Source organism: Strix aluco, chromosome 24 (genome assembly GCF_031877795.1).
Source record: "Strix aluco isolate bStrAlu1 chromosome 24, bStrAlu1.hap1, whole genome shotgun sequence".
In the NCBI taxonomy this organism is placed as follows: domain Eukaryota; kingdom Metazoa; phylum Chordata; class Aves; order Strigiformes; family Strigidae; genus Strix; species Strix aluco.
Genome location: NC_133954.1, coordinates 9,906,219 through 9,918,323, shown reverse-complemented (window position 1 = coordinate 9,918,323; position 12,105 = coordinate 9,906,219). Strand labels below are relative to the sequence as shown.

Here is a 12,105-nt window from a genome sequence, read left to right as displayed (position 1 = left end):
GCAGATGCCAGTTCAAATCCAACTGGGTCAAGAGTGATTTAATTACTGCCTGTGATTTTCAAGGGTGCCCAAGTGAGCTCGGTTTGCTCTTGGTGCCATTGTGCTCTGGCAGCCAGGAGCCAGACCCCCTGTTCTGGTGCCGAATGAGCAGAAAGAGCTGTGCTACCCCAAAATGGGGAGCGGTGGCTGCAGACACAGCTCTGGTGTGGCTTTTGGGCCAGTGTGAGCTGCTGGGTGAGGGCAGGGGACCAGGGGTTGCCGCCTGCCCTTTTTATTCCTGGATGATCTCAGGAGCTGCCCATCACAGGATGGGCTGAGCTGGAGCATTTCAGGAATCTACCCCCTCGCTGTCCACTGCTCCCAAAAAAGGCTCTTCCACCAGTGTCCCCAAAAAGTCACGGGATGTAAAGAGCAGCTCCGCTGACACAGAGCCGGTGTCCCCGGGCCCTGTCAGCTCGCATCTCGCTGAGCCGCGGCGGGGACACGCTCGCCTGCGGAGCAGGAGTCTCCCGGCTTCCCGGGCAGATCCGAGCTGACAGCGGCTCTCACCCCCCTTGCCCGGGGGCGGGGGGTGCTGGGGGCGGTGGCACGGGCACCCTGTCCAGGCGTCGTCTGTGCGAGCCCCGAGCCCACAGCCCTGGGGGCTGCCGGGCACCTCCCCCAAAGCCAGCGCTGAGGCCCGGTTGGGCCAGAACACACGGAGCCAACCGTGCCCCGGTGCCAACCCAGGTCGCCCCACGTGTCCCCGTGGGGTCACGTACCCAAACCCTCTCTGGGGCTGCCCGCTGCTGTCCGTCCCCACAGCGGCACTGCACGCAAAGAACGGCTCCTTGCAAAGGGGAAGATTCCGGTTTCCCCAATTAGCTGCTGAAATGTCTGTCTGGGTGCGTCTGCAGAGCAGAAAGGTTTGAGATGAGCAGGGAAATCGGTGTGACAGCTTCAGCATCGCTGGGTCTGCAGCAGAGGGGGTGGGCCCCCGAGAGGGGACGTGGGGACCCCGTGGGAGCCTGTGCTGCTCTGGGAGCCGGGGAGGGGCTGGCGGCTGCCGGGGGGAGATATCCTGTGCTGCACGGGGGGCGCCAGCCGAACCCCCCGGTGGTGGCAGCAGGCAGGGCTGGTTCTGGGTGCTGGGGGGAAGCTGCTCCCCTCGAATGGCTCCTCCGTCACAGCCCACGGTGCAGACCCGGGGCCGCGGTGTGCGAAGGCTGGTTTATCCAGATGAAAGCGATGGGCTCTGGTGTGAAACCGCGCGAGAGCCCAGAAGGGTCCCGGGGTGCTGCGCTGCCGAGCAGAGCCTGGTGTCCCCGGGCGTCCCCCGGCCCGTCACTGGCCTGGGCGAGCTGTTCCCAGCCAACAAATGGAGGGTCCCCACAGCCGGTTGTGCTGAGCAGGGCAGGTCCATGCTCGTGTTCTGGGCTGGGATAACCCTGATGATAAACGAGTCCTGAAAACCACCCCGAGCATCGCCAGGGAAAGCAGCGCCCTGGCGTGGGGAGCAGCGGAGGGAGGGGAGCTGGGGGTCTGGCCGGGAACAGGCTGGTGGCTCCGTGGTCCCGCTCCGTGTGCTCTGGCACTCGCCATCGCGGAGGTCGGCCCCAGCCAGTGTTTCCTCCTGCCTTCCCCCTGCTGCTCTCTGCTGTCCGAGCTCTTCAGCTGTTCATTACCAAGAAAACACGTGCCAATCTAGTTTTTTTTCAATTTCATGTTGCGCACAGAATCCTTTAATTGTCTTTAATAAACAGGGCGATGCTTAGTGGCGCTTTCTCTGGAATAAAAGCCAATGTGTTGATTTAAACAATATGCAAACATGCAGGATTAGGGTCTAATTGGGGACTAATTGGGGTACAACGACCACATCGCCAGCTTGGCTGGGGCCAGGACGTCCTCGAAGCCGGGGCAGGGGCGGTGGGAAGGTGCCCGGCTCCTCCGGCCGTGCGGCCCTCACTGGGAGCCCCAACCCGTGACCAGCCTCGGCAGCCTGCAGGGACCTGCACCGGTGATGCCACGGGGGGAGAGTCGGCTTTTCTGGCTTTCTCCTTAACTCCTGCAGGGGTTTGCTGCTCTCCTGCTTTTGGGAGTTTTTGGAGAAATTCGGCAGGGAAAGCAGCGGGTCCAGCTGCCCCGGGAGCCGCGTTCGCGGCGCTGCCTCGCCTGGCACGGCCGAGCGGGCCCCTGGGCGTGAGGTCGGCTGACGGGATCAGTTATAGATATGGGGAAAAGAGCCGCTGGGAACGTAAAGGAGCAGCAGGTGTGTGGTAAGGGCAGTGGGGAAGGGCAGGCGCGGGTCTCACGGGGGCTGGCGGGGGAATGCTCCCACTCGACCCCAGCCGGGAGCTGGGGACGTTGATGCAGCGCGTGAGGGTCTCCCGGGCTCCACCACAGCAGATCCGCGCCCTCCCTTGTGTTAAAGGGTTTTTAATGTTCCGCTGCGCCAGACGCTGCATCTCCCCATGTGCCGATCGATGACCTCGTGGCCAGACGGTAGCGGGGTTCGTATTTTAAGCTGCTGTAAATTCAGCGAAGGACAAGCATACGGAGTCCTCCTGCTCTGTTGGCCTCGGCTGCTCCCTTCTGCTGCGAGCAAAGATGATTAAAAATAGCTTTTCAGATCAGATTTGAATAACCTGGAATCTCAGTGGGGGAAATCTAATGTTTTTTTCACATCTTAAAGATGCCGTTTGAAGGTGTTGTTTGAAGAAGTGCAGTTGTGTAATTGGACATTTTCCTTCTCAGGCTTCTCCCCTCCCCGTCGGGGTGGGGGAGGTCCCCGAGGCTCCCGGGGGGGTCAGGTGCTGTGCAGAGCTGGGGGGAGCAGCCGCCCGGCCCCAGCCCAGCTGCCAAGGGGAGAGAAGGGGAGAGATTCACCCCGTCAGCAGGATCTGGCAGAAAAATCTCTGTTCCACTAAATGGTTTTGGTGTACCAAAAAAGCCATTTTGCGTGGAGAAAAAGGCCTGTGGGCTCCATGCGAGAGGCACCGTGGGAGCCCGAACCCTCCCCGTGGCACGTTAGCCTCGTGCCAGCCCATTCATCTGGAGAAAACAGCTCCCTTTTTAAATCCTCTGAAAATACCCCATTAACTTGCTCTCCCTCTGAACAGCCCAGCTATTCATTTTATCGTGGATTAATAACTGTATCATAATTAATCTCTGATTTTATTGAGTCGGTAACTTCAAATAAAAAATAAATTGATTAGCTGTTAACTTGCTAGAAGGGTTTTCTTGATGCCCATCAGGGCACTGCCCCTCTGCTCTGCACCCCGATTTCTGGCCAGGGGCTTCGGGGATTTTTTTCCCTGATACATTATTCTAAAAAGATCCTTAAAATTTAAACTCTCAGCCAAAAAATGACGAAGAGAAGCTGCTGGGTTTCGCTTGTGCAAGCGCAGCCCGGCACAGGCTGCTGTGTGATGCTCGGAGGAGGTCGGAGCCCGCTGCGGTGGGGTCTCAGGGGCTGGGGTGGATGCTCCAGCTGCATCCGTGGGAGGGATTTGCCTTAAAAAAAATAAAATAGAGACCAAATGAGAAGAAAAGCAACTAAGATAATATATATCAAGTATAATCTTCAGGTGGGCCGGCAGGCTGGTGCCTGGGCCATGGGGGTCAGCGACCACGGGGGTGTTTGGGGGGGCAGCGGAGCAAGCTGCGGTTTCCCAGAGCAGTGAGGGGACACGGGGGGGTCTCACGGGAGCTGGACCCGTGTCTGAGAGGGCGAGGGGTGTCATGGCAGAGGGTGGGGAGGGTGCAAACACCGGCGGGGTGAACGGGTGGCGGAAGAGACGGGGTCATTTTGAAAGGGAGACCTGGGCAGCCACTGCCGGCTGCACACACATATTGGACACCGGCTTTTGGCCCCGCGCCCGCCCCCAGTTTGTCTCCCGAGTGTGAAATGGGTCTGACCTTCACAAGGTGCTGCTCGGGGGGAGGGCACCGGCCGCGTCCGGCCGCGGGGGAGCGGAGAGCCTGGATGCAGACCCCCGGTCCTGTGCTCGGCCGCGCAGCCCGTTCCTCCCCTGATAACGGGCCAAATTTTTAGTGCTGCTTCCCCCCCGCCACCTTTCTCGTAAAATCAGCCCCATCAAAAGGCCGCGACCGTTTCTGGCTGCTGGGACAAAGGGGTTTAGTGCTTTGAGTCCTGGGGAGACGCAGTGGCCAGCGCCGCGTTCCCGCGTGTCCGGCTGCCGGAGCCGCTGGTACCAGGGCTGGGCTGGGCTCAGGGCTGGGCTTTGGGAAACCATCGGCTTAAATCAGAGCTCGGGCTGCCCGGGGGCTCTGAACCTTCCCAGGGGGGTTGGTTTGGTCCCGGTGGGACCGTGCGTGGGGGCTGAGCTGTGGCCGTGGGGTCGCGGCGGGGCTGTGGCGGCGGGATGGCAGAGCCGGGCCCACACCGGCCCCCGCGCCCGGCGCTGCCGAGGGGCCTCGTCCCCAGAGCCGGGGCGGCAGAGGCCGAGCTGTGCGTGCACAGAGGATGCTGCTGGCGGTGACGATTTTTCCCAAAATCAGGAGGAAATTGCCTGATGTTATTTTTAAGCACTGTATTTTGTGAGCCAGTTATCCTTAATCTTGGATTTTGCTGTAATTTTCTTCCATTTGGTTTGCTATTAAGTTGCAACAATAGCATTTTATGGCCACTTAGCTCAGGCATGCGTCACACGTGATCTTAATTAGAAGTGGATTAAGAGCAACGGGGAACATGCAGCCATGGAATATTTCAGTTTCCCATGTAGCATCAGCTCAGCAGATTTGGAAGAGGAAAGCCTGGGATTTATTTTAACTGGGGAAAAAATGGTAAAAGCGGCAGCAAACCATGAGCGTGCCTCGCTCTGCCCGCCGGCGCCCCGGCACAAAGGTACGTTTTGCTCCCTCAGTGTCCCCAGGGAGAGGGGAGGACACGGGACCTCGGTGGTCCCAGGGGACGTGACCACAGGATGGGGGCGGCTGCTGTCCTGCTCTGGCATGGGAGGGAGGCAAAGTGAAGTGTCCCACTGCATCCTACTGCATCCCACCGCATCCCACTGCATCCCACTGCATCCCACTGCATCCCACGGCATCCCACGGCATCCCACTGCATCCCACTGCATCCCACGGCATCCCACTGCATCCCACCGCATCCTACTGCATCCCACCGCATCCCACTGCATCCCACTGCATCCTACTGCATCCCACCGCATCCCACGGCATCCCACTGCATCCCACCACATCCCACGGCATCCCACTGCATCCCACTGCATCCTACTGCATCCCACGGCATCCCACGGCATCCCACGGCATCCCACTGCATCCCACTGCATCCTACTGCATCCCACAGCATCCCACGGCATCCCACTGCATCCTACTGCATCCCACCGCATCCCACGGCATCCCACTGCATCCCACTGCATCCCACGGCATCCCACTCCCACGCTGGCTGCTGTCACCAGGGATTAGAGGTGCCAATAACCAAGTCACATCAGGCTGCAGGGCCACCCTGGACCGAGGCACCATCCTGGGGCTGAACGGGCTGGGGGGGCCGGTGTGGGGTGACAGCGATGGGCAAGTGACTTGTTGGGGGTCTCGATGGACAGCGAGGCCGGGAATGCAGCTCGTCCCTCCCAGCCTCCAGCCCTGGGCCCCTCTCACTGTGCCTCGGGCTCGGCTGCTTCTCTGCATGTGTGTGCACACGCGTGTGCTGCTCTCCCGGGGGAAAGGGGGGGAGCAAGTGTTTAAAAAAAAGAAGGAAAACGGGGAGGGGAGGTAGGTAGGACTGAGCTGGATGAGGGCGAGCAGAGGTTTGTGGGTAGTGTAAAGCTGTCACTGTGATTTAGGGTCGGCTGGTTAAACTGTTTTATGTTCGCAGACAGTAAGTCGTAAGCAATATAAAATTTTCTATGAAGAGATGATCTTCCCTGGTCATGCTTTATGCCGTCTTTCCCAGAGTGATCTCTCCTTTTTATAACCCCATGGTGTTGTGGCACGGTTGGGCGGAGGGAGAAAACTGGATTCCAGCCACATGAGACAGCCCGAGCGGCGGAGGGTGGGTCTGTGCCCGGGAGGGGAGCGAGGAGCCGGGGGCTGAGCCGCGGTGGGGGTGCTCGGTCCCTCAGCCTGACCCGGCTGCACCCGCGCTTCGGCTGTGCAAGGCCGGGCAGTGCCGCTCCGGCCCGGGGGGTCTGCGATGCTCCTGGCTGGGCACCGCTCTGCCCCGCGGCGGGGACCTGCCCGTGTGTGCCGGGGGGTGCCGGGGGGTGCCCCTGCGCCTCCGTGTTTCCCACCAGCACAAGGACCTTCCCCTGCGGCGGCCCCGGGGCTCCGCTCTTAGCGCAGGGAGGCGGTTGGCGTCCGCTGGAGCAGGACGGCGTTTCGCTGCGGGCGTTGCACAGTCGCCTTCAATTAGGTTTCCTTCCCTCTTCTTGCCTCCGAGTTGTTGCTGCTTGTTGCAAACTCGCACACAATGCTGCTCCGGTTCACCTTTGATATTTTCTACAGCCGTGGATTTATGAGTAATAGTTTCATCTATTTCGCTGTTGCCGTGCCAGCGGGAGCGTCTGCGCCGTGGCCTGTGCCCGTCCCTCGGTGCCGCCGGACGCGGTCCCGGGCAGCGGCAGGTCCCCGGGACCCCCCGAGGGGCACGGAGCTGAGCAGGGACCTCATGGCCAAGACCAGACCCAGCAGCATCACCCCCCGGCTAATTAAGCATCATGAAGATTTTGGGTAGCTGGTTGCCATGCCAACCTCCAGCTGAGCCGATATGGGGGCTCAGGAGCGCTGCGACCCCCCCGGGAATCTGCACGAGGATGAGGAGGGAGGAGGAAGGCAGCTGCCCCAGGTGCCGTGGGGGGCTGCCCCCAGCCACGGGAAGGGGACAATGACACTGGGCCGTGACGGCTGCTGCGTGGCCGGAGCTGGGGGTCTGGGGCTGGAGACCCAGCAAAGGGGGGGCAGCAGCGGACGTGCTGGCGAACACAGTGCCCAGCTGCGGGGGTCGAGGCCCCAGGAGCCAATGGGGGCTTCTGGAAGGTGGGGGGGGGGGTTGTCCACGTGGCTCCAGAGCCGCTCCCAGCTCGTACCCCTCATGTCACAAAACCCCTTCCACAGATTTGCAAGCCGTTGTGCTGCTCTTGATGCCGATTGTCAGAGGTCAGGTGCCGGGTGGGCTCCGCGCTGGCAGCCCTGGGCACCTTCGTGCTGGGGTGGGCTCCGGGCGTCCTTCCCGGGAGCGCTGGGCGAGCTCGGGATTTCAGACAAAGCCCCGGGTTTGTGGCCCGTGCATGCGTGCCCAGGGCTCGGCGCTGTGCGAGGGGTTTCTTCGTGCGCTGAAGTGTGGTGGCAGGTGACATCCTCTGCCCTGCTTCTTCCAGAAGGGCCCTCCTAAATTAGATGGAAAATATTACACTCTCTCTCTGAAACTATTTACAGGTGTAATTCCCATCCCTTTTCCTGATAATTAAATATTTTTAGGTCATCCAGTTTCTCCACCCTATTTGCAGACCTGTCCTGGATGCCTTTGTAATTAGACATCTCCCTGTGAAAGATAATTACCGCGAGCGCGGCCCCGGCTCTCGTCCTGCCGCCCTGCCCGCGGCGGTTCCCGCATTCAAGTGGTTGCTCGTCCTTGGGGCTCCTCGCGGGCACCCTGGGGCACGCCAGAGCCCCGTCCCCTCGGGGGGTGACAATGGGTGGAGGAGCCCCCCCAGACCTGGGGACACGGTGACCGTCCTCCACAGTGACACCCAGGCAGCAGTTACCTTGGTAAAGAGTGAGAATGGTGAGTGTACACATTCAAGCACTTTTAAGCTGCTTTTTGAGGCGGATCCTTACTAAAATGAGGGGAAAATAATGTTTTAATGCTTTGCCCTGCAACAAAAAGGCCCTTAATGGGGTAGTTTCCATCGCGGTTTAAAGCTGAGACTTCGCGCAGGAGCTGGGATTAATGAAAGGGCAATATTGTTCTCTGCTCCTGAAACGGGGAAGATTAAAGCAGCACAGAGAGGAAAAGCCGAGGCTTTGGCTGTTATCCTGGTTCTTCACAACACGATGAGACCAGACCTGCCCTTCGTGGGGAAAATTGAAGTTAAACCCCAGCCCCCCCACTGCAGGGGCTCCTGGCCGTGGCGGATGCGTCCCCCCCGGGGACAGCCAGCCAGGGCCACGGGTCACCCCTCCACACAGATGCATCAAAGCAGAAATCTCCAGGAAGAATTAATTAAAAAGTCAGGGTGCCCTGAGCTGATTGGGGTGGGCACCCGTGGACTCAGCGGTTTGACCGGGTCCCTGTTTATTGCGGGGGGGGTTGCGGTGGGGTCGTGGGGGAACGCGAGCCACAAACCCCATCCTCTTTGTGTGGGAACCCCCCGGGGGGCGGATTCAGCCCTTCAAATATGTTATCTTAATCCCAAGCAAACTCGGGAGCAGGAAAGGTCAGCGCCCGCCTTCCTGGCCTGGCGGGGATGAACCGCCAGCGGCTGCTCCGCGCCTGAGCCTTCTGCTTCTGAGGGGGCTCAAGTTACAGAGCAGAAGAAAACTGATACACGTCCTCCAGGTGTATCGGTCTTGATGCTATCTGACATCTTTCACCCCCAAATTATACCTTAAATCCTCAGTGAACAAAGTCAGCCAGAAAGGCTCTGGAAGGCTCAGCAGACCTGGGGCGGGGGGAGCTTCCTGCTGGGTTTTTTATCCCTCTGTTTCCCTTCTCGTTTATTGACGTGTTCGTTGCCCAATTCTGGCCACTGTTTGCCAGGCTGCTTTTGGAGTGTAAACTCGAGGGGAGCCTGTCCTGGTCACCTCTCAGCCAGTGAGGAGTTTAACACTGCCCTCAGTAGGTTTCAGAGTACTCGCTCTGTTGTGGTTCCTGGAGTCTGTCCTCACAAGGAACCCAGTGAATTGGTGGCGTCAGGGACAGCCCGATGGGTCACAGCCAGACCCATTCTGCTTCCCGAGCACCCACCCCGTTCCCCCACCCGCCCTTTCCCTCTGAGCCGCTGCAGGCACGGCTTGAGCAGACCTGCCCGAGCAAGCCCGGCTCTGCGGCGGGTGCAGGCGAACGCCCCCCCTCTGAGTGCAGGTTTGGGATTTGCCTCCAGCGGGACACGCACGACGAGCTGCAGGCTGAGGAGTGCTGGGGGGCTGCGGCCGCGCCGGGCAGGGGGGCTGGTTCCATCCCCGCGCTGCCGACGCTCTGCCTTTGGTTAACAACCTGTGTGGAAGAGTAGTGCCCGCGGTGGGGGGGGCAGCATCTGACGCAGCGATGCCCGTTGGCTTTGATTTTTCCTGAGTGCCACCCACGGGGTTACGCGGGGATGGGGAAGCCGGTTGTCACGGCCCCGGTGCTCGTCGCGGCTCCGGTGAGGACACTCGGCAGCGGCAGCTCCGTGCACAGAGGACGTGGTGGGAAGAAGCGGCCGCGGGCTTTGCTCCCGGGGGTGCGGGGCGGCTGGCGATGCCCCGGGAGGGTGACACGCGTCTGGGCCCAGTGGGAGGGTTTGTGCTGCTGCCGTGTGCCAGCACCGGGGTCCACGTACAAATATAGCAAGTTATGCAGCGGCCGGACCCACGCTGCGCCACTGGGGAATTCCAGCGATCCGCCGCGGCCGGGCAGGGGAGGGCAGGAGGCGTTAATGGCAGGGGTCTGTAATCAGCACCGGCAATTAGCCTCTGCTCCAGCTGGCCTCAAAGCCTCGGCCATAAAACGCGCCGTCCCACGCTGCCGTTCCTCGCCCCCACCCCTCCATGTCACGCCAGCTCGGTGGTGCCAGCCAGGACCTGCCTGCCCGGCGGGGCCAAACTCGGCGTTTATCGATGAAATCGCTGTGTGGAACTCGAGGGGCTGCTCAGGGCCGCGGGTGAGGGGGGGCGGAGGGTGGAGTGTGGGGGTTCAGGGCTGTACGTCGCTCTGGCCGGGCCCTGCCAGTGGGGCTGGAGGTCGGGAGATGCCAAACTTGCCTGTGGCTCGTGGTCGCCCTGGGGATAAGGAGAACAGCCCCCGGATGGTTGTCAGCCCCCCCCGGTCTTTACACCTCCTTACACCTCCACCCTCCTTACACCTCCACGCTCCCCTCCGCTTGACACTTCTGGCAGTAACACCAAACTGCTGATGACATTAAACAAATTAATACCAGGTTTAAATAGCCGGCCGGGAGGCTGGTAACAGGCGGCGCGGGCCCAGCTGTCAATCCCAGATTAGCGAGTGCTGGGGCTAAACTTACTGCTGCTGCTAACGACCCCGAAAGCAGACACCCTGCGCGGGGGTACGTGAGCCCGGTGCACTGGCCCTGCCCGGGGCCTTGCCCGGTGCCAGCCGAGCCCAGGTGGGTGCTGGGGAAGGACCCACCGGCTGCCTCTGACGGCTTTGGGTGCTTTTCAGAGCACCAAAATGCGAGAATTTAGCCTGAAAGTGCCTGGCGCAGCTGCAGCGCCTGGGAAGGGAATTGGGCATCTCGTGGTTTACATCTTTGCTCTGCTCGTGGCTGAAGGAGAGGGGTTCCTGCCCGACTCGGAATTGTTGGACTCGAGGGAAGTGTTTAAATCCCTCCCTGTTCTCGTCTCCCTTTTGGAAGGGGGGGGGGAAGATGGTTGTTTCCTCTTTTCACAAGCAGGTTTTTCATCGTTTCCCTCTCTAAAAGGCACCACGCAATCAAGTCGTGAACCTCCAGCTCTGGAGGCCAAAAATTCAGCACAGAGAAGGTGCCGCCGTCAGGGAGTTCCACCGCCCCAACCTTTGCCAACAAAAGTGCCGGGGAGGGCAACACAGCCGGGGCTCCAGGGGTGGTGCAAAGCCCCAGTCACGGGGGGCTGGGGGGAGTCCCCCACCCGGGGCAGGCTGCCCACGTCCCCCCGTGTCACCCCATGTGGCGACGCTGCGGCTGGATCAGACCCTGCGTGTTTCCAGTGCTCGAGGCTGGGGCTGAGCCGGGCAGGGACACGTGGCCACTGAGCAGGGACGTGTGGCTACCAGGCAGCGTAGCCCCTGCTGCCCCTTTCCCCGGGGGGGCTGCGGGTTGTCTGGCACCCACTGGGTGCTCTGGGGCTGGCCGGGGGGCTCGGGGCTCCCTCGCCTGGGTGCCGGAGGAGGGGGGGTGAGTTCGTGCTGCTGCTCCTGGGCAAGTGCCCGTGTCTCGATCGTGAACCCTGAAAAGCGGGGGCCACGCTGGTGGCTGGGGAGGGTGTCCCACAGTTCGGGGGGGTGGCCGGTTCACCCCACACCCCACCAGCGCCTGCGGGCAGCCCTGCCCACGACAGGGGGTTCGGGGGCCCTGAGACCCCCCGGGGGGGTTCGGTTCCCCCTGAGCGAACCCCGCGGTGCAGACCCGGCGCGGTGCAGGGTGCCTGCCCGACCCCCCTAAACCAGCTCTCTCCGAGGGGGGTCCTGGGCACTCGGGGTGCAGCCGAAGCCGGTTGCGGGGTCCCTCCTCCCCCTCCAAGTTTCTTTGCTCCGGCAGCCCCGGCGCGGAGCGATCGGGGGGGGCTCCCCCCGGCCCCCCATTACCGGCACCTCCGGAGGCTTTTCCCCCCCGCGGGGCCGGGGGCGGGGGTCGAGGGGCTCGCACCGCCCGGCGGCACGGAGCTGTTAATTAGGAGGGGGGGCGCGGCTGAGCGGGGGCTGCGAGCCCGCCCTGCCCGCCCCTGCCCGCCCCTGCCTGCCCTGCCCGCCCCTGCCTGCCCTGCCCGCCCCTGCCCGCCCCTGCCCGCAGCCCAGCCGGGCGAGCGGGAGGCACCAGCAGCGCCGAGCCGAGGCAGCCGCATCCAAAATGCTTCTAGGTGGGTGAAACGCAACTTCCCCCCCCCGCCGCGGGAGCAGCCGGCCGGGGGCTGCTCAGCCCCATCGCACCCCCATCCCTGCCCCCCCATCTCCCCCCCCAGTCCTCGGGAACGCCGCCGGCGGAGCTTCGCTGCCCGGGCTGGGCGCGGGGGGGTCGGCAGGAGCCTCCCACCGAGCCCCCGGCAGCGAGCAGGGCTCTGGGGCTCGGCCGGCGCGGCGGGGGCGGTGGGACGGGGTCCGGGGGGGTCCGGGGGGCTCCCGGGGATGCTCCTGCCCGCACGGACCCGACTCGAGCGTTCCTGCGGGCAACGGCTTTTGCCAAGTTGCTTGAGCTTGAGAAAATGGAAATAAATCAAGGTACGAGTTGTTCT

At 62.2% G+C, this 12,105-nt stretch overlaps 1 protein-coding gene across 6 annotated transcripts in view; it reads left to right on the top strand.

Annotated features, from left to right (window-relative positions):
• Nucleotides 1–12,105, top strand: part of ZNF385C (zinc finger protein 385C) — a 76,247-nt gene that overhangs the window by 29,582 nt on the left and 34,560 nt on the right. Inside the window, exon 1 of one of the 6 annotated variants that reach the window (XM_074849295.1) lies at nt 4,762–4,846. The exons of 4 other annotated variants lie outside the window; for them this stretch is intronic. In XM_074849295.1, the coding sequence (XP_074705396.1) occupies nt 4,783–4,846 (64 nt within the window). In that variant the 5' untranslated portion in view covers nt 4,762–4,782. Of the gene's footprint in view, nt 1–4,761; nt 4,847–11,681; nt 11,734–12,105 lie in introns of those variants that run through there. One more of the 6 variants, XM_074849296.1, reaches the window with a different exon arrangement.